The sequence below is a fragment of the Haliaeetus leucocephalus genome, unplaced genomic scaffold, assembly GCF_000737465.1.
Source record: "Haliaeetus leucocephalus isolate CR32 unplaced genomic scaffold, Haliaeetus_leucocephalus-4.0 Scaffold751, whole genome shotgun sequence".
NCBI classification, from domain to species: Eukaryota; Metazoa; Chordata; class Aves; order Accipitriformes; family Accipitridae; genus Haliaeetus; species Haliaeetus leucocephalus.
This window is the reverse complement of record NW_010973187.1, coordinates 18,427,240-18,450,445: the sequence shown is the minus strand read 5'-3', so window position 1 is coordinate 18,450,445 and position 23,206 is coordinate 18,427,240. Positions and strand designations below refer to the sequence as shown.

At 40.2% G+C, this 23,206-nt stretch overlaps 1 protein-coding gene across 1 annotated transcript in view; it reads right to left on the bottom strand.

Moving 5' to 3' along the window:
• LOC104840287 (exocyst complex component 4-like) overlaps positions 1 to 23,206 on the bottom strand; it is a 328,127-nt gene that overhangs the window by 197,095 nt on the left and 107,826 nt on the right. Inside the window, exon 4 of the mRNA XM_010581112.1 lies at positions 19,847 to 19,943. Within this exon, the coding sequence (XP_010579414.1) occupies positions 19,847 to 19,943 (97 nt within the window). The remainder of the gene's footprint in view (positions 1 to 19,846; positions 19,944 to 23,206) is intronic.

Below are 23,206 nucleotides of genomic sequence, written 5' to 3'. Positions count from 1 at the left end.
CGTTTCACTTGAGACTTAAAGCAAGGAAACTTGTTACCCTGAGACTGCCATAGTCTGAGCATAACCAAAGTGGGTTTTTCTAAGGTTTACCAATATCAGAATCTTGGATTCTTTACCTAGGAGACATTATTTGCATATCATCACATTATTATAATACACATACATACTTCATTGCCTTCTTCGGTGAACACTGAAATTATGGAAATTCTAGGATCAATGACAAAAATCAGTGGTTTTAAAAAACACCCACAAAACTGAAAGATTTCATGTAGATGGAAAAGGGGAAGCAAGATAATTAGGTCACGTCCTCTCTGACATTTATTTCAGTAAGCAGAGAATCAGATCGTGCTCTCTCTTTTATATGCAATTCAGAAGGTGAAAAAGTATATTCATACTGTACTTACTTGTGGATGGAATTTAACTGTGGGAATAGATATTCCCACCTCTTTGACATGCAAAGCAAGAGCAAATTTCTCAGCATAGTTATAAATACCCTAAAGGAAAACGTGCAGATTTCATTATCAGTTGAGCTTTGCCCTTGTGCATGAGATAAGGATGCGACTGTCCAGTAAATAGCCTCATGAGCCCTTGCTCAGGCTCATACCTACACAGATACGTGCTCCTGACTACTTGTGGTTCGCTTCAGATTCTGGACCCTCATCTATGAGACGGGAGGAGAAAGAACAGGGTGTGATGGCAAGTTCAATAAGAAACACAAAGTTGGCTAAAAAAAACCCCTCAGTTAAAGCAGTGTTGCAAAGTCTTAGTCACCTGCTTCCTTAGGGTTAACAAGGCTTCGTTTATGGCTATTTAAACAAAACTGCCCTTGCCCAGAACCTAAATTGACACTTGGTCCATCCTCTTAAGAACCAACATACGCCAATGAGGTTTTTCCTGCTGACTTGCCATGGAATTAACAGGCAAGGCTCCATGGCACTGAAAATTGATGGGGATTGGGAAACGAACTCCCAAAGCATCAACGATCAGGTCTTACAGGCTACAAGTAAGACAGGAATTTAAGCTGTGTGTCTTACTTTGTAATCTGTAACATTAAGAACATCAGTAGCATCTCAAGGGGAATAGAGAGAAGAGAACCAACCCTCGCATCTAATCTTTCCACGCAGTTGTGAAATTGGGCAGATCTAACTGAAGTCCTGCTACACAGGGCATCTCAATCGCATTCGCACCTTCAGACCTGAATTTTGTGGTCCTCTTGCTGAGCTGGTTTTCTGCTACAGTTCTGCAGCAGCAACTGAATGGAGGAGAACCTCAGTGCTCTGCGTCCATTGGGGGATGCTCTCACTGAAATCACCTCCATCTTCAAGTATTCCTTGAGGACTGACAATGCAGCCGAAAGGACCTTTTACAATGCGTACATCGTGGTATTGCTGTTGGAGGGCTCTAGGAAAAAGTTGGTTTGACTCTCACACTAACAAAGCTCAGCACCTCCTAGTAACCCATGAACGTATGTCTTTTAAATTTATCCTGCCCTGGATTTCCTAAAAGTAGACCAGACAGACTGTATCAGCATGTAGTTACCGCAGTGACTTGTATTACAACAAAAAGAATCTGATAGCTCTTATGCTGTGTTTCAAAGACTTAATAGCATCCTTAGTGCAACCAAGACATTTTTCTAAAGAAATACACAAAAGAAGGGACAGTAGCACGTGAAAAGAGGGGGCACCTTTTTGGCCTATATGTTGCTGTGCTATTTGTTACACAGCAAATAGCTAAACAAAGGGAAAAAAAACCCTAAGCATGGGAGTTGAAGTACAGTAAATTGTGAAAGGCAGTGATTTTCCAGCTGAGGAACGCTGACCATCTCTGCTGGCACCACAGGGAAGCTGTGATAATGCAAAAGCCTGAGGACACCATCTCAACATATCCATCCCCACGCGTGCTGGGTGCACTCCAGCATGAGCCAACCCTAACTCCCACCCCAGAAGGCTCCCTTGAAGCATGCAGGCTTCATCTATCTCCATAAACCAACATTCCCTATTAAAACCAAAGTGACACTGAAGTCACGCACCCTTTGCCAACAATTCGGTACAAGTGCCTTCTGGGCCAACAGTGTTTTCAAGATGCTACACGAGAGAGACAACCCTTGAGCTTGAAATTTCACTTCTTGCTGTACCCCTTGGCCACCTCTATACACCTCCCAGATAAATATCGATGGAGCTGAACAAAGGAAAAAGACATTTTACACTTTGTAATGATGAACATTAATGGCCTGTGACACAACTGCTCTCTCTAGGGTGGCTTGTCATACAAGGTGGAAATTTTGCCCCCAACTTTGTAATGACATGTATATCAAAAATGTCAAAATATTTACTGTAAAAAGCACCTCCAGGCCAAGTTTAAGGTGACTTCTATGTTCTTGTTTTGCTTTTCTTTTTTCCCCTTAATATATTTTGCTTCTGAAGGGGGATACTACACACACAGTTATAAAACTAAATGCTGCAAGGAAAAGACTCTTATTTACATGCCTCCAACCGTTCTGCTGCTCACAAAACCAGCTGGTTCCTTGTTCTCACCACACCTGCACTGCAGTTCTCTATTCTTTTTTCTTGAGGGGACACCTACTGGTTCTGCATCTTTCAAAAAATTACACTATATTGCTTATTGTGCAATTATTTTGCAAAAGTTACGTATCAGTTCTAAAAAAGAGCAACGAAATGACAAGACAGAGGAGATGGAAGAATTCAAACATATGCTTTAAATGTCACAAACAGCAAAGATCGGCACAGTAAAAGCCATCAGAAACTGGCAAAAACTGTAAAACTGCTAAATATAATTAGGTATTTAATTAGAACACCAAAGCATTACTAATACATCCTTTAAAATTTGGGAATTCAAAGCATATAAACTAAACTGAAACCTTTCTATTTCTGTATGACTGTGTGCAAAAAATTAATCTATAAAAATAATTTCCTATGAACCACAGTTTCAACACCTTTGGGTAGCAGCACCACTTTGTATCTGAGTATCCGGGGGGGGGGGGAATCTAAATAAGGCTCCCAAAATCCACCTCTCACAGAGAAAGGAACATAAAACGAATATATTTTAAAAATCCCCCTCTCAGACTTCTGCTTCAGTGATTACGTAGGAGCAGCAACGGAGACGGAATTAGAGTGCTATTGCAATGGAGCTTCGACGTGAACCTTGAGCAGAAGCAGCCAGAAGAGAAGGAAATCTTTGCCAGTGAACATGGCTCTGGAGGAATTTTGCTAGAATGGCTAAATTGGAGGGGTAAGGAAAATGCACGTGTTGAAATAACTGTGCAGAAGAAGCCTTGAAGGCTAGACCAAATGCTCACGCTCTAGGAGACGAGTGATGACGGACTCCTACCTGGATAGTGGTGGTTGAGAGACCACACAACAAACCCTATACTATGAGACGTTAGCTTGTTTACCTCCTACTTAATCAGTCGCCTCTTTCCTTTGTTAAACTACTCCAAAAAATAATCAAGAAGTTCCTAATCAGAAACTAAGGAATAAATCCACGGAAAGGGTGCTCATTTATAAACAGAAGCAAAGAGCATCATTTAGCACTGACTTGTTCAGTTTCACAAAGAACAACGCGAACAGGGCAACTACAGTCTGTTCTTGGGCAAGTTATTTAAAATGCCACTTCACTAAAATAACAGTGTTTGGAGACTACCTGAAAAAACAGAGGTGAAACAATGTAGAAACACAATGAATTAAAAGGTCTGATGATGTACTAAAGTTGGTACGTACTAAATCAACAAGTTTCAGCAAAAGCTTATCTAGCCATACCCAAAAGGCCTGCACCTCTGATGAAATCAAGCTTCAAAATGTATCGCTAGGGATTTGGGTATAAAAAGACTTCCTGAAAGTAGAAAAGGTTCTGGCAGAGCATGGAACTGAACCTCAAGCTCCTAAATTCACTGTTTCTTTGCAGACATAACCAAAAAGCTATGAATGGGTTAAATCCCAGCAGTTTTTGTACAACATCTGATTGTCCTACTTACTTGAAGAAGAAAAAAAATCATTCCACTGAAATTCCAAAGGGGGAACTCCAGTGTGAAGATCTATGAAGTGACAACCACTAATGACTTTTGACAATTCGACTTTTTTCTGTGTTGAGCTGCTGGGACTTGCCACCAAACACAGGGAAGTCTTAGAAAATGCCCGTTAGTGACACTGACATCATATTTTCTCCCCAAGCCAGGCTCTTCATGCCTGATGCTAATTCCATCCAGAGAGAGATTTACGCCTATTAAGCTCTGTAAAAACCTACTGTCAGCCCCGGCTATCCCAGTTTGATTTTGTATGAAAAGGAGAGGAAAACAACATATTTTACATTGCCTTTAAAATTTGGCAGGCTACCTGAATGCAAGACGTATGTCTGACAAGATCTACCTGAGCTTCAGGAATTTGAAAGAATTATAAGAAAGATTTTATTTCATCTTCTTTTTGAAAGAAGAAAAATGTCACTATTGTCACACCATTGGTCTTTTTCATCTTTCTCTTTTAGCAACATATGTTAAACTAGAGGAACAATCATTTCTTAAATGCCATGGGCTAGGGGAAATTCTGGGTCATGACTTTAGAGGGTTTGCAATGATATGAGTCCTATCATGAGACTACACATGTACATGTGCTTCCCTGCAGGGAAAAAAAAAAAAGATGCAATCAATTTAAACCCCTTAATCAAAAATCTAGGCTAAAAATATAGAATATATACATGATGTTTTTAATTCATCTTTCATTTGATGCTTTGTTACCAAAATGAATTTCATATCTGAACGGGCATGGAGTTTGACTTATCGATACAGGATACTTATCACAGAATGGTTTGGGTTGGAAGGGACCTTTAAAGGTCACCGAGTCCAACCCCCCTGCAATGAGCAGGGACATCTTCAACTACACCAGGTTGCTCAAAGCCCCATTCAACCCGATTCTGAACTCTTCCAGGGATGGGGCATTGACCACCTCTCTGGGCAACCTGTTCCAGTGCCTCACCACCCACATCCTGAAACATTTCTTCCTTATGACCAGTCTAAACCTTCCCTTTCTTAGTTTAAAACTGTTGCCCCTTGTTCTGTCTCTAGAGGTCCTGGTAAAAAGTCTCTCTCTGTCTTTCTTATAAGCCCTCTTTATATACTGAAAAACTGCAATAAGGTCTCCCCAGAACCTTCTCTTCTCCAGGCTGAACAACCCCAACTCTCTCAGCCTGTCCTCATAGGAGAGGTGCTCCAGCCCTCTCACCATCTTCATGGCCTCCTCTGGACCTGCTCCAACAGGTCCATGTCTTTCTGGTGCTGGGGACCCCAGAGCTGGATGCAGCACTTCGGGTGGGATCTCACCAGAGCAGAGCAGAGGGAGAGAATCCCTCCCTCGACCTGCTGGTCACGCTGCTTTTGATGCGGCCCAGGATATGGTTGTCGTTATGGGCTGTGAGCGCACATTACTTCTATGTTACATTAGGCTTTGCAACACCAAGGATGGAAAGAACGTGAAGAGGTGACAGTTCACTGGTGTTAATCCTTATGAATCAAGAATATTGCTATGAATTGTAATTAATTTCTGCAGCGGTAATGGGACTGTGGCACGTGGTTTCATCAAAATTCAACTTTGCTGATTAAACATCTTCAGGAATTTGGTTGTTCTACATCAAAATTATAACAGGAGGTAAAGGTCATCTGGAGCCACACTTCCATTCATTAGACTTCAGATTTTTTTTCTCTCCCTCCTCCTTTCTTTACCAGATTAAGCACACGACCAAAGCAACTAAGCATACAAATTTGGTAGTTCAGCCTCCCCTGCTTCATTTGCATCTGTTGATTCATTTGTGCACATAGATAAGGTCAATGCAAATTGAAACCTCTGCCTTTTTAAAAAACTTTGCCCCATCTACCATTTAGCATGATCATTTCTCACACAGAATTAGGGGCAATGCTACCTAAGAGAGTTTTCCTCTCCTACTATAGCAAAGCCAAAATGAATAGTAATTCCTTTGGGTTTGAACACAAAGAGGCTTTCTGGATAGCACTTTATGCCAGATGCACAATACTTTTCAAACCAGGCGTGTGTGAAGGGATCTCCGAAATAGCTTTTATTTATCAGCCCTCCAGGCATGATGCTTATTCTGCCAAGCTTTGGGGAAGGCTTAAGGGCACAGGAAGAAGTTATGGAAAAAAACCCACCACCTTCATTTTGTTTACCTAACTGACTTGATTGACATTTTTAAATGATATTGTACTCTCAATAGCTATTGCCTTCAATTCAAAGAACTTAGCTACATTACTTCAAAGATCGTATTTTTAACATTGTAAAACGCTTGATGGTAGGTAATTACAACGCATTATCAGAATAACTCTAATACTGCATATACTATATTACAAATGACAACCGGCAATTAAACCCATTATTGCCTTTCATCAAACTAACCAGAAAAAACCACTTAACTATTGGCCTGGGCGTATCTAAAACTGATAACAAATACCCGTTCTGCTTACTCAAACAATAGTCCTCCGTCCTTGACTTCTGTTTGTTTTTTTAATATGGAAGAGGTGCCAAACATTTTCTTTAGGAGTCTCTTGAGGGATGCACATGGCAGATGTCCTCCCATCACACAACGGAAAATGTGCATTTCACATGGCTGGAACGGATGCACCTCTTGTGTGACTAGACACATGCCAGCAGTGGGGACTTTGGGGAAAAAGGCAGCTGAGCAGAGGTTGGATGAACTTTTTTATCAGCAGATCATATAGGCGACAAGTTTGGCACCTCTTACATAGAAGAAAGATTGGCCCGGATGAACGGGAAGCAGAAAATACTCCCAAATACTCCAAGTGTCATGAAGAACTAGGAATAACGCTGCCTGGGAAGGAAATGAAACAATAATTTAGGAGCCAGGCAAAGGAGAGAGAGCGAAATACCAATGTTAAGAAAAGATAGGTACTAGCAATCTAGAGATTCCTAGCAATTAATTAACTTTTATTATTTAACAACAATTTGCTTTCAGTTCAGATTAACGATTTACATGTGGTGCAGGCCCAGTCTGATTTTCAGAGTGAATTGCAAGACCCATTTTCATTAAAACCAATTATACGGTATGTATCAAGAGAGATGACTTTCACAATGAGGAATGGATTACAGCGATAGACTGTACAGCCCTGTAAAATAAAATGAAGAATGATTCTAGACTGAAGAATTGTCTCCACCTTTTGTAAAGATGTTGCAAAAGAGGATGGTTTTTATTTCCTCCCTGTAGTAGTATACAACTTCAGAGCATTTAAATTTTCCTACTCCGTGTAGCAGTTTTGATTTGCTGTGCTGTGATTTCTCCATTGTCTGGCCATCCACCAGACCACGGCTCTCACTCATCCTCCTCCAAAAGCTGCAGAATAGTGACTTTCTTCCGAGAGCTCTGGAGACCTATTAGAAAAGAACCAAATCTGACACTTTCCAATATTTCTCTCTTCTAGTTGTATTTAGTGTTATTTCTAGAAGGTCTCCAATTTTTGTGGAACAATTATGTCTCGTGTCCACTGAACTAGCTACCTGGCCCAGGACTAAAAATTACCAACTTGGGTATCCCAAAAGCAAGGAACAGACAATTTTTGAGGGATCTGCACTTATTTAGCAATGTTATTTGACCTTAGGGAGTGTAAACATTTTTAGTATTTTTTTTTAACTTTGAAAACACTCACTCTCTGTTACTGCAGAGATAATGAGTTTACTGAAAAGAGACACCAAAAATTATTAAAGCCACTAAGAGCTTCAGTCAGAACCTGATCATTACATTTTACAGTACACACAGCACTGCTAGTATACTGCCTTCTCTGTAGTCTTTTTATCCCTATGATAAATCAGTCACGGCAGCCAAAATAAAACCTAAATAAAAGAAGTGCTTTTGTGTTCAGAGGCATTATCACGTCATTTAGCATCCCTGGTACCACCACTCCATTAGTTTTAAGTATTATTGCAAGGATTGGTTCTTAAGTCACAATAAAGACTGGAAAAAAAGAGATGCTGTTAGCTTCTGCTATTTTGTAACATTTGTTTTACTATTCCACAGCAAAAAAACCCCAGAAACCAACCGATCTGAAGGTACAGACAGAGCTAAGGCGATGGCCTTAACTGGTTCTACTGGGCTCCTGAAATCTCAAGTTGCCACTATCATGGAACAGCAATTGCATCTAATAGTCCATTTCAAAAATTAAATTCCAGGTAATATGTCACCATCTGGATTTTCCCCAGGAACAAAACTACTTACTGGTGTCCATACACTCAAATAAACATCCATAACATTTAGACAAGCTGTGATTCACTGGAGTCCACCTCAACAGAAACGCAGCTTCGTACTCTCCTTTTCATGTCCTGTCCCCGAGTGCAGAAGCACTTAACTGTCCATAAAACCCACACCACAAACCAGCCACCGTCAGCTGTCCGACAGTGCTATTTGTCTACAGATGACAAACTACCGAACTGATGTGTGGAATAAGAGTTATCTCCAATTTACGGAGAATGAAGCGGAGGCAGAAGGGATTAAACGGCGTCAGACCCGTGGTTGCTGCTACCACGTGGGAGTGGGGTCACCAACCCCGCGCTGAGAGGGTCCCAGCATTGCATCTACATTTCAGACATGGTCTCCAGAAAGAATATTCCCATTTTGAAAGCCAGCAAAAGAACCTGACTTTAAGGAATGCAATGATGAGAAGAAAGCTGCTTGAAGCTTGCACAAAGCATTCATACCACCTTGTGCTAGATGTAGTCCTCAGAGTTGACTAAATCACCAAAGTAGGAGCAGGCAGCGGAGTGGTCACTACCAGGTTACAGAAGGACTCTCAGAGCAAAAATAAGCCGTCACCCACTTGTTGCACCCCTCAGAACAAATCTATTTGGAAAAAAAAACCCAACCCCCAAAAAACAACCAACCAAACAAAAAAACCCCAACGAAAAACAAAACCTGGAGACACAAAGTCACAATAAAATGGAAAGTCTGGACCTTGACTAATTAACAGTGAGAATTTATATGACTTTCAGTTCTGTTCTGTCTATTCCAAACCTGCACAGAATTTATGATCGTTCAACTTGACACTTCATCCCCAACGGCTTCATCCCCGGCAGTCGCATAACCAGGACTTCCACATAGAGAGCAGTTTCACGCTGAGGTGTTAATGAATTGATGTCTCGGAAAAGCTTGGAAGTTATCAGATGAAAGGAGCTACAGAAGTACATAGCTGTGGTATTACACAATGTGCAATTACTGCTAATGTATCCGGTATTCAAGATGCCTGGTACCCAAAATAACCGCCAACTTCTTTCCTGTAAAATTTCTTTCTGGCTATTCTGCAGATCTCCAAAAATCAGCAGAATTTAAAATGAAACTCCACAGGAAAACTTATTCTGTGTATGACCTGGTGTCTGAAAAACATGCTCCTCTGTGGGCTGACTTCCCTGCAAGGCATCTCCTACGGTGCTATGAGGACTCTCCTTTTGCCATGTGCCTTTGGGGCAGCAAGTGGTTGTGCAGCCCCATCTCATGTGGCCAGACCAAAGAACCTGGTGTATAAACAGGAATAAATGAGGGTCCCGCACTGTAATATCCATGACAGAATTCAGCAGAATAGAAAAATGCAGCTTATTGGTGAAGTAACTTTAAAATCACTATTTTTAGCTCTGCTCAGGAAACTGAAAAGAGGGTAATAGTTGAAATAAACATTTCAGATCTCACTCTTTGCAATCATAAATGAAAATTAAATACTTTGAAAATCTCTTTTTTCCCCTTTTACTATCCCTGGAGAAGACTGAAATTCACCTCCATGCTCTAACTGAGATAACAGCTATAGTTTCCCCAAATTACAAAATTTTAAATTGTACATAAGGTTTTAAATAGCTTTGCAAAAACCCAGCAAGAATAATCTAGCTAAAACACAAAGCAGAGAGAGAGCTCCAACATGAGTGGCCCAATGCTAAGGGAAATCAGTTCGCCACCAAAGGCTTTTCCCAGAACAACCTTTAGCTAAACAACATGACATTTATGTAAAAAAAAAAAAAAAAAGATAAAAATTAAAACTCCTTTCATATACATGTTCCTCTGATTGCTATATAGGGGATATGGGGTCCAAAACCCACTGTCATTCTGGGCTTTATATCTTTGCTTTTAACAGCAAATACAAAATACACAAATCACCTTGTTCGTTCTCATCAACCAACAGCTCTCCTGTATTTCAACTGAAAATTCGTAAAGCTTTATGAATGTAACCACACACACTCTCCAAAGTTTTTCAGGGTAATAATAATGTAACTTGGACTCAAGCCACACTAGGTTTTCATCCTTGGATTTCCCCTATCGTATTCAGGGAAAGCCCTCACTAATGTATTTGCTGAACAGCTTCCATAGATTACAAACTTAGTATAAACTTAGAATTTGTCAAATTTTTTTTTCCCCTTTTCTTCCACAATGAAAATGAAGGATGCTTTTCTACTTTTGCCTTGTGAGTTTTTCTGTCGCTTGCAGATTTTTTTTCAGTGTCAGAGTAGTACGTGCTGTATTTGAAATGAAAGCTGGTGCTAGTAAAGCAAGTTTTAGCCGCTGTGGAAGTTCATTCCCCAATGCCAATTAAGCTCCTAGAAAGGAACCAGCTCCTGCATGGGAGTATCTCACCTTGTGATTGAAGAGATTTATAGCGTCTGATAAGCCAAAGCATTAAATTTGGATCTTGATGTGTAACTCAGGCTCCTTAAAGCATTTTCAGATTAAGCCATTTTGTATTTAAGATGGTTAAATTAAATAAATGGAGCCATCCTTCCCTTCCAGCTTTGCTAAGTATTTTTCTGTCCAAGAGGTTTTTAAGTACCAAAATACTCATGCTTAGGGGCAGGGTGGGGAGCGAGAAAAGGAAAAGAAACAGGAAAAAGAAAAAAAGAAAATCTACAAATTTCAATGCATGTAAGACCCATTTCAATCATACTTAATCTCTCATTTCACAAACACAACATCTACAAACCTTTGCAGAATGTTCCGTATAACAGATTAGCACATAACTGTAAAATAAAAATAAATAAAAGAAGTGTGATTTTTGGTCCATGTTTCTACTACACCAGCTCCTTTCCTTCAGTCTCAGTTGCAATCTGAAAAGATGACCTTCTGGTAACAAAGGAAGGTTGCTCACCAACTCTAATCAACTTCTTGCACCCATCCTGCTAACAAGATGCCATCAGGCGATGACAATTTACAGCCAGTTTGAGTTCACACAAGATTCAAGTTTCTTTTGAAAGCAAGCTATGCATTTTACAAACCCCGTCTCACCTCGCAGGTCCCTGCTACAATAATCTGAACCAATTCTTCTGTCTACCTGGGTAAAGCGTAAAGCACGGGCAGCAAATCAGTCAGTCAGTGTGTGGCTGCCTGTAAGTTTGTGTTGGAGAAATGTGGATTAATGGAAAAAAAAAAACCTCTCTTTTTCCCAGATTTTTTTTTTTTTAATTCTGCCAAATAGATTTGCAGCCATCATATGAATACTTACAGAAGATATTTTAACTGAGCACACCCTTGTGAAATTGTAAAATCAGCTGGATATTAGCTAATACACACAGTTTTACATGGAAACAGAGCTAAAAGAAAGCCAAAGAATTGCAGGTGTATTACATTCTCTTAAGGAAAAAACGCACGTGTATTTTTTTTAAAAAGTGTTTAGGCCTGGAAAACATGCTAGTGGAGTTGACTTTCAGAGGCCTTGGCTAGCTGGCTCTTGCGTAAGGAAACGCTCTGACGTAAAACTATTTGGTCCAGTGACACAACGTGAGAAATATAAGAGGAATTCCCCAGACTACTTGCCACACCTGGTACTGGGCAAGACCCACAAATTTATCCTCTTCCTTCTTAGGATTGCTCCAAAGATTTGCTGGCATCCGTAAGACTCTGGGAAGACCAGAGTAGCTTCTTGTGGTGGGTCGACCTTGGCCGGCTGCTAGACCCCCACCAAGCTACTCTCTCACTTCGCCTCTTTTACAGGACAGGGGGTAGAAAATAAGATGGAAAAACTTGTGGGTTGAGAGAAAGACATGGAGATCACTTACCAATTACCATCATGGGCAGAATAGAATTGACTATTTCATTTTTAAATTAAAATATTAAAGAGAATTAGTAATAACTTTATAATCCAGTCTATAAATCCAGATTTGTATAACTATTGTAATTTCACCATAAGTTTACTTACTAATAATTGTTCTATTTTGATTAGACTTAGTAAAACACCAGTTAGATTACCAATAAATTCACAGGTCCATATACAAGATGTGCTGGCTTTTGTCCACACTACGGCAAGCTCGGAAAAATCAAAAATAACCCTCTTCCAGTCCAACACCCGCTCCTCTAATGGTGGGAAAACCCACGATTATTCTTTGCACAGTACGAAACCAGCACTTCTTGCAAACTTCTTAACCCACATCCACCAGCCATGCCCAGCACCTCTTTGGGAAAGAACCAGATGAGCAGATCTACACAAGGTTTGCTGGTGTATCTCAAGACTTGATGTCATTCCCGCTGTATTTAGCGTTGGTGTGGCCTCACCCTCAGCACTGTGTGCAGTTCTGTGTTCCACAATTCAAGAAGGTTGTTCAGGTACTTGAATACCTCCAGACAAGGACAACAAAGCTGGTGGAGGGGCTGGAAGGAGTGGCTGAGGACACTGGGTTTGTTTAGTTTGGAGAAAAGGAGGTTGAGGGGACACCTCATTGCTCTCTACAGCTTCCTGAGGAGGGGACGTGGAGAGGGAATTGAGCTCTTCTCCCTGGGATCCAGTGATAGGACGTGTGGGAATGGCTCAAAGCTGCGCCAGGGGAGGTTTAGACTAGACATTAGGAAGCATTTCTTTACTGAAAGGGTGGTCAAACACTGGAACAGGCTTCCTAGAGAGGTGGTCGATGCCCCAAGCCTGCCAGCATGTAAGGGGCATTTGGCCAATACCCTTAATAACAGGCTTTAACCTTTGGTCAGCCCTGAAGCGGTCAGGCAGTTGGACTAGAGGATCGTTGTAGGTCCCTTCCGACTGAACTGTTCTATTCTAAGACACGACTCGTGTCTTGCGATGCAGTATTCACAAGGAATAAATACTGAAAACTCATATGACATCACAAATCTCTACTTACAGTATAATAAAAATAATAGTGTTCAGCAATACGGGGAACTTTAATCCTGCTCTTTGAGAACATTAGTTAATGCTAGAACTAAACTCAAGCAGCACTTCCATTAAGAAATGAGCTGAAACTACTTTGTTGGCTTGATGAACATAATACGGGTTAGAAGTAATTCATTATCATGGAATTGAATTAACACTGTTTTCAGCTATTCAGCCTAAGTTCTTGCAAATGTCAAAATTTCTATGTTCCTCCTTCAGGTTGTATTTCACCCAAAGGAAAGGAGGAGCTGGAGACATGTGAAATTTCTGACAGGCTGTTGATTTTCCGTATGGATGAAGCATGTTTGAAAACTCAAAACTTGACTGATCTGCTGAAGCACATTCTCTGACAGACAATATAAAATCAATGCACCACATATTAAGAGTTTTTTTGGCGTGTAAGAGTTTTTGTTTGTGTGGGAGGTGTGGGGGGGACTGCTTTATTTTCTGTCATCGAAAATGAACAGCCTTACCTTAAGGTTTTTATAAACTGTCATCTTTAATCAGACACACACAGTAAGACTGTCAGTCCTCATAAAGCATCAGGGAAAAAAAAGCACAAAACGTGAAGCTGTTCCCCATCCCCTTCCCATGCATGTGCCCTGTTTCTGCGATGGCCTCAGTCAGAACTAAACCTTTTCTTAGCAGTGTCACAACAACAAGCTCTTCTGAAATGTGTCTTTATAATTCAGCAACGCAGACTTTATGAGAGCTTGTCAAAGAGAAAAGAGTTAGGATTCGCCTGCAAGAAACATTCATTCCCGCTGTTGACAGATATAAAGTACTAAATGTCAACAGCAAGGGACTCGTCAACTAAATGTCTTCTAAACACTCATTAAACCAGGGGGGAGAAAAAAATTCAGTAGGTGGGTGTCAAATTGCTCCCTTAAGATCTTGATTCAGGTCAACTGAAGTAAACAGCGAGTGTATGAAAAGTTGTATCAAGCATCTGTCATACTCAAGGATGGGTATTAACGATTCCAAAATAAAGATGGGTATATTAAGCATCGTGGTGACTATCGGTACCGTAATGAGAAGCAGGAGATACGGGCTCCTGATCTGAGCCCCATTTGTCTTGCCGCGCCACAGAGCCTGCGGAGAGGCACCAGCTCCTTGCCTCCATAGCCTCCCTCTCTAAAGGGAAGATACTGCCTACCTTGCAGAAGCCAGATTTAGATTAACTAAGTGATATTTTTCCCCCGTCTTTGAAGATAAGGGATATGTCTGACTCTTAAGACTTCACAAACAGTATTCATGGAATCCAGATGGTTATATTTTTAAGGGGTCACTGACTTTAAAAGTTTGCAAATAAAGTCTTCCTATGTACATAACAGCACCTGTTTGTTTGGTTTTTTTTACTTAACTCCTTACCCTCTGAATATTATTCAACATGAAATACAAACTTTAAGCAGTTAATAAGTTCCCTCTCCCAGCTCGAGTCGGTTTTATCGATTTCTCTAAAATCAAGTATTTTAGGTTTGATTTCAAAAAGCTAGAAACATCAGCTCTCATTATTTAGCACTATCTGTGCCCTAAGATTATTTGACATTTTCCATTTACTTTAATAATAATAATATATACTTCTTAAACTGACAAAATACCACGTATTTTTCTTAACATACTTGGTATCATTTAACATAGTCTAAACATACTCAATGTAACTAACAAACTAATCTAATTTTCACACTCCTTTTGCTTCCCATATAACACATTCCCCATATTATCAAATATTAATTTTTTAGTACACAACTATAAGATATTACAGCATATTTTAAAATCAAATTAGTAGTTTATTATTATAGCTCTACAAATATACTAATAAAAGGGATTATCAGCGAGGTACACACGGGTTCTTACTTATATACATAGTTTTGTATCAGTTGCAGTTACGTAGGTATGAACAGTGCTCAGCTGCAGCAGCAGTTGATGCTCACACAGACCAAAGGACTTAGATGCCCCATAGGAACCGATGACAGCTTTGCCATCCCCTCCCAACATTTTCAAACTAAACAGAGGATTTAAATTATACATACAGTGCCTTTTATCTTGACATATCCTGAATTAAATAGAAGCTTGACACGATTATTCCCAAAGCACGGAAAGCTAAAACATGACTGTTAATACATATGTACCTGTGTGTATGTACATATTCTGTACATCGTGCACCTCCCTCCCCAGGACAGGTTACCAGCGGAGTCCGAAATTTGACCTTCAGCAGTTCCGTGCCGATTGCCACCAGTTGGTGAGGAACATGCTGATATCAACAGGCAGCAAAACTAAATTACTATCCTCCTTGATTATTCCCTAATGAATATATTTTATTTATTAAAAGAGCAATCGCTCCTTTATTAGCATTAACATAACCGGAAGAAACAGGAAATTCCAAAAATGTTAACAAGTAAAAAGCTACTGCTTTAAATGATGGAGACCAGCATAAATGAACATAATCACTTAATTGTTAAATTAAAATGTCAAATTATTACCTGCTCTTTTCCTCCCACTCCAACCAACCTGAAATACCAAGAACAAGCAAACTTTGCAGTGCCTCGGACCATGCACACACCTGAGCGTTAAACTTTAGTCTTTGCATCTCAGACAACATCAGCACAGTCGAATCAGTAATTTTGCCTTTCCTTCCTCCCTTAATTTGCTACTCCAATAAATCCACACTTTGCTTCTCACTTTCTTACTCTCCAGACTTTGAGATCAAAGGCAGTGACTAGAACATCCCTGACACGGCGCAGTTCCTCCCATCTGGCGAGCAGGGAGATGGCAGCAGGCAGACGCTGCCCATTTGATAGAGAGGTAGAGGGTGCCAGGTCAATTTAGCCTCTCTAGTCCACTCCTTCACAAGGACACAATCTTGCTTAGAAGCGACTGCTTCTTCCGAATCAATGAACGCTTTGCTTTCTCTTCCATCCTATAACCCTTTTAATTGCTGCTTGATCTTAATGAAGTGTGGCTGATATTAATAAATGGATACCCTCGCGGCCTTAGTACCCAATATCCAAACAACGTTCAACTGAGCTAGCATCAGCAGTGCTTTCACAATTCCACACGCCACCATCCCCTCCATCTCCAGTCCCTCCTGTCCCTCCCCCTTAAGCCTCAAGACTGCAGACATCTGTTCTTCAATTGTCTGGTAATAAACATGCTCTATAAAGCATATGTAAAATGATTATTACCCTGAAGAGCCAAGTGCCTTTCAAATGCCAGCTGAAACAAATAAACATTAAAAAAAAAATCCCCACCAAACAAATGTTACAACAGACATCACTCAGGCTGTTCAATATTCCACAACGTAAGGGCGTCAGTATTGGTCCTGCACGTTTCCCTCCTCCAACGGGAGACATTAGTCCACAGACCAGTAACACCAGCGCTTTCACGATCCAAGCAGATGCTGGTTAGCAGTGAAGGATGAAGAAAGCAACTGGACGCTTTTGGTAACTTTTATACTTTGACACCTCCCGCAATATGTAATTAAGGAAAATCAGATGTGTATTCCTCTTCAATTTGTAAGTGCAATTAGTTTTCATATGTAGTTAGTAAAATCTATTCCCAGGAATCATCTCCACCAGAATACCCACTTGTCTTCCAAAAATTCACTATTAATTTATTACGTGTGTGGTGGTGTCATTAAGTCCTGGTAATTAATCTGGGGCTTGGTGTGTCTCAATTGTCCTAGTGGAAATTAGGGACCCACATCCCAAACGGCATTAACATCTCACTTCCCAACTCTGGCTCGATGCTCTAAATGAAATCGAGGGAAGGAAGACTTTGAAAACCATTCGTATGTATTTGCCCTTACGATCTCCACGGTTGTTAGTTAAGAGTTCCTCCAAAGAAACTTTTGTTACTGGAGATACGCGGGTTAATTCACAGCCCCCTGAAAGCCTGCTGACTCTCTGTTCTTCAAAAGGATCTGGAGCCAAGCTCAACCTCAGTTTGTACATAAAGAAGGATCCAAAAAAAGGCTATTATAACCAGTAAACTTAACACTGTGATTGTGCAACTCTGATATGAAAAATGTCATTGTCTATCACATCAGTAGTACAAAAAAAAGAAAAATTCAGACTGATGAATATGAATGCTCTGGTTACAACTCTCCCCCAACATTACTGTGCTGAATTACATTTTAAAGCCATCACTTAATGCAATGCTCAGGCTTTAAATCATCACGCCAGTGTCTGGTTTCTCAGTGATCCCGTTAGCTTAATACTTCTAGAAGCACTCAGCTTCCTAATAAAATCAGCTAGCCCATACAGTGCTAAAACTTCTCTGTCAACATGTTTATGTGAACTTGATAAAAATAAGAAAAAAAAACAAACAAAAACCCCTTCTAAATAAAATATTGATCATTTTTAATTCAAAACAGATTCATTTTAAGCCCATACAAGCGACATTGATGAAAGATGATTGAGGCAGGCCATAAAGAACCTCGACAACAAATGGAAAATAAAGCAAGTGAAAACTTCACACCTCTGCAGCAATTACCTCGTCAAGAGCTTGACACTTATACAATAACGTCTGGAGAAGGGTGACAAAGATCTAACCAACAAGGAATGCACACATAAGATGATGTGCTAGAAATTATTGCAAACGTCAATATTTTAGCAAATCCACCATATTCAGCATTTTACAACCACAGCCAGCACCATATAGCCAATTTTAACAGGACTCAATGGGTAAGCCAGTTTGCTGGTAGGACAGGTCATTGCTATCAACTCCCGTCAGGAACAGAACTCCCTACAGGTAATTATTATCAGCAAAAGAAATCCAGTCCTGGTCATCCCAGATATGCTGCACCCCATGCATCATGCACACACCAAAGTTGAGGATCATTAGTTAAATCTAAGGTAGCAAGGACTCGTGCGTTTACTCTGTCAATCATTAAATTAGGCAAAATCACATTAAAAAAGTTTCTACAGTCTTCACTTACACCCAAACTCCCCCCATTCTGCAGTGAGAAACGGGTAAGCTCAGTCACAGGGTATTTTCCTTCTCTTCATGCAGTTATTGATGAACTACTCAATGCAAGGAAGTTAAGATGTTGCAGATGGTTAGCATGAAAAATATATTGTACGCAGATACCTTAATCTTGATGCAATTATTTTTTATGAGGCAAATTATTTCTATTGCCTATCTTGCAAGCTGGTAATGAAAGTGAAGTGTTTGTGAGAAGTGCTATTTAAAGCAGAGCACTCATGTTTGACTCAGATGGCAAAAAAAGGGGGAAAAATTAAGCAGGAAGGCAAATAGAAAGAAAGAAGTATTTTCACCGGTTTCTAAATCAATGTGAAATACCTCATCAATAAAAATAGGAACATCATCACCCCGCTCTGTGCTTGAAAGAAGCCTGTAAATTCATTAAAGATTAAGAGACTGAAGTCCATACTATAGCGGTCGTATCTTGAATAGCATATTGCATCTTAACCACTGTCCATCTTTTCTCATAATATAATGGCTAAAAACTATAAATCATGCTGTAGCAAATTTATTTTTAGCACATTTCTTTTGTTTAAAAGAGACAGAGGTTGAAACAAAATATGTTTATGAAATTTTCCATTTCATTATGGGCATCTAGCAATAAATGAAGAGTGTACAATGTACATAACCCTTTTTTCAAGGAAAGATCTTAAACACCATAACAAGTTTTTGTCTGTCCTCACAACAGGTGCTGTTCTCAAGATTATTCCAATATCTAGTGTCATGACATCAGAAACTTAAATTTGGAGGAATTTATGCACTTTCCATCTATATTTTTAAGTCCTGAGAAGTCACAGATGACCACAGTTCTCAGCTACTGAGACATCAGTCAGGATATTCCATCCTCTGGGGATCAGATTCCCATTACTTTTTATTACTATTTTATTATTGCTTGTTTTTAGTGTTCAAGGGACATACCCTGTTGCCTAAGTGACTCATGATAGCGAGTAATACAAGCAGAACCAAGGAGGGAAATGCTCTCTAAAGGTGCTACCACTGAATAGGCAAGGACATGTCTGACAATAAAGGAAAACCCTGCAAGGAAAAAGCAGAGGTGGAAGACCAACGTGAGCCGAGAAAAACATCGTAGTATTTAATGCTGGCAAAACTAAGAGATGAACTGTTAGATTGCAAAGTAAAGAAAGAAAAATTAAAGTATCAGAGGTGAGTGACTTGGTGAAAAGAGGCTTAGTATAGACCTGCTCTGTTTTAAAGTTCCAGCAGTCCGTGATGAGCTGTGAAGATTTTAGTAATTGGCAGGGCACTTTAGATGAGGCATTTAATTTGCAGACCATAGACCGTATTTGCTTTATCAAAGAATGAACTTACCTTGCAGTTCATAAACTATCCTTCTGACTTTTTAATAAGCATAACAGACAGTCAGCAATAAACAATTTGTGGCATGCTGCAACTAAACTTTTTTCCCAGCTTGGGTCAATAACAACTTACACTGGTCAATGAAACAGGGTCACCCAGACAAGCAATCCCACTTGGTATGCTAGTCAATTCTGAAAAAGATTAAAGAGCACTGGCAACAACCTCAACTAGTGATTACTTTTTACATATGTGCATGTCAACAACTTTACAGCAAGCCCACTGCTGTGGGATGTTATCTCAGAAGTGGCAATGTGCCCATAAAGAAAGAAGGTTAATTCTACTTATTCTAATTATTTGCACCTCTAGAAATACGTAGACAGCCTTACTTACCTGAGGAGGGGATGAAAGATGATGGTAATGTTCCTGGCTCCTGGTTTGCAGACAAACTTGGATCCGCCACCTTCAATTAAGTTATCATCCGGTCCTCCTGGAAAATAACATGAAACAAGTTGTCTAACAGATCTGAACATCCCTTGATTTTTACATAGTAAGTGATAATTAAACATTTAGGTCTGACTAAATGCTTCATTCCTAGTGAAAGATCAGCAATTAACGTGAAGATATGCTCTTTCTACCCTCTTTCTGCTCCGAGAAAGTACTCCTAAGGCAATAGGAACAATACAGATCATATTCATTCATTACTTTAGGCTCCTCTCTCCATAGCTGGCGGAGTATTGCAGAAAGACTGGTAAGTGCAGGTCTCCTACGGCACAGGACCTGGTTTCAACTGCAGAAGAGTTTCCCAGCCACGTCAGATGAATGTATCAGTTGACCTAAGTCCAGTGTACCGGACTGGAGGTGCTAACGTGATACCCATCACACAGATGAGAGATGCCCAGACACCATTAAGAGCCTTGAGCCTCATGGTTCTTCAAAGTGCCAACCCACTGACAAATGAGGACCTCCAGCCTGAAGTTTCAGTGACTTGAGCAGTTATCAGAACAGCCCAAAACCTAACACAAAGCACATCAGCACACACCTAAACCACCCTTTCTCAAAAGCACGAGGGCCTTCATCTTGTATAATAAACACTCAAAGTCTTGTCCATGTGGCTAAGATGTATTTTGAAGCACATGATGCTTGGAAAGGGTTTTAAGAGCAGCACTTCACTGAATTTTGCTGCTTCCATATTGCTGTATGGAAGGCTCCTGCACCTCCGACTGATGCCACCATTCAATCCCTTGGAAGGTAGCTTGGTTTTGACTGCAAGTGACACGACATTTTAACTTATTTATTACATTTAACACTACTGGGTCTCTCAGGAGTCCACGTCCTGCACCAAGTAATTCCCTAGCAAAAGTCGCATTTGCTCAAGTTCCAGTTACATACAAATAGGCTCTCAGCTACGGGGAAAATTAACTTTTTGAGTCTGGCACAGTCCTTGGTAGTAAAACACAAGCTCAGAGAGTGTTATTTATACACCTCAGGCCCAGACTGCAGGACTTCAAGTGGCATGAAAACACCCACCTGCATGTCATTAAATCTGAACCAAAGTCACTTCCATAGGCAGCTCCTAACACCAAAACACTTTAAAAATTAGGCTACTGAGAGAGAAAAAAGGGAGGAAGGCAAATCTCAATTTCCTGAAACCCTTGCATTTGCTGATAGCAACAAAGTCCACTTGTTACCCTTCCAGAAGAAAACATTTTTAGGAGAACAAGCCAGATGCCCCACACATAAGCAAATGGCGGCATCAGAAAAAAATCTCATTCTGAAATTAGCAGTAATTCAGCACATAAACCCTTGTATTTTGGTCATGCTCTCTTGTCACAAAGCACAGACCATCATCTTGCAGGTATCATCTGCGAAGCAACCCTATCGAGTGAGGTTTTTGGCTAAGAACCTTAAATAACCCAAAATAAGAACTTAGGCAAAGAACTTAGCCCAAATACTGTCAAGTCCTTTTCATTTTGCATGTGAACTCTCGTTAATGATTGAATAATAATAAATACAGAACCTAATCACATTACTATGATAGCTTTATAGGTAGGAAAATGACAAAGTACTTGAAATCAAAACAACAGCAGCAGATTATTGCATTTTTTTGACCCTGACATCTATCTGCCTCGAAACAAGAAGAATTTCTCCACATTGGAAAGTGTAAGAGGAGGAATACAACCCATGAGTAAGTGACTCGATCTTCTTTTCAAGGTGAAGTTTATATGCTTTAGGCCATTACCTGTAACCAATCTATAAAAAAAGCTCTTTGATGACCTGATTTAATTGACCCTCCTGTCAGCAACCTCACAGCAATGTCCAAGGACCAAGCAAGTCACTGACACCAGTTCTCCCATACCCTAAATGGTCCCTCCAGGTCAGGAGTACTTTGTACAAGAATTCACAGCACTGGTGTAGATTCAAAGATGCTGTTTCGGTGCCCCAGTAAAAGGGACAATATTAAATTCCTTGTGGAGTGGGAAATCCATGCATCCATCCTGTGGATAGCTGCAGTTGCAGCATTTCCACAAGCTGACTCAGCTCCCCAAATGCACCTTTAGGACATGGAGCTTCTTGATAAATCCTGCACTAACATAAGGACTCAGGAAGCACAAAGAAGCAGCTGAGAACATAGTTTATAAAACTTTACTGATTGTAATTAGAAAGAGGTAGCTCAAAAAAAAAAAAAAAAATTCCAGAATTTCATTTTGCATTTTAAAAAGTTAACTTGCACAATGTGACAGTTTAATCGTGGAAAAAAGAGGCATAACTTCTAGGAAAAGAAAATTATTCATTTCCCCTATTAATGTCAGACCCTGCAATTTCCAGTGGGGTCTGTGTCTTAACTGACTTATTGAAGAATTCATCCAAGCATGAACTACTGAGGCATGAACTAGGAAATACAGGCTCAAATTAAGAAAAGGGTGTTATTCTTGTAACATCAAGTCACCCTGCACTAATCAATATTATTGACTGGGATGAACTCCATAGCAAGGAATAAAACAATCTGTCTTATCTGCTTGGCCATATTATGTGAGATTTGAGAACAGAACAGAACACCGGCACCGAGAGAAAAATATGCTTTTACAACTTCTCCGCTCTTAGCTTTCAATTAATAATAATGAATGCTCTGCATGTAGGTGTAAGCTACAAGGAAAAGTAATTTTGTTTGTATTTAAATATTGTACCTTAAAAAATACACTGAGACGTAAATCTTATTCCTGATGATGTCTCATACATACCAACAACAACCCAGCATTGCAACAGCTCTTGCTAACGCCAGCAGCCTGCACTGGATCTCCCACCTTTACTTCTCTCGACGGTGCCATCGTACTTCTACGGACCCCGAACTAAGCTGCCGAAGCCCGACAGCAGCACAGCTCCATTCGTGCACAGCCGCAGCGCAGACAAGCAAATGCTGCCATTTACCACAATTTACAGCACAGTAGTTTTATTACGATAGCTGTTGCAGAAAAGCCCAAACTGGAGCAAGAGAGAGCTTATGATATAACTTTGCCTGTATATTCGAGTGCAAATCTCTAGTGAGGACTCTCCCTGACTACATCAAGGTCTGAAATGTGCATTTACATTGAGCAGCCAACATGATACCTCTACTGCAGACAATGCCCCGTGCTGGAGAGCCAACAGGCATCTCCATAAAAATACACCATGATTATCCCTTCATCCTTACTGATTCCTAACAAGAGCATGTCTTTCAGGAGGTGAACCCAAAGGTGGATCATTCATCCAAAG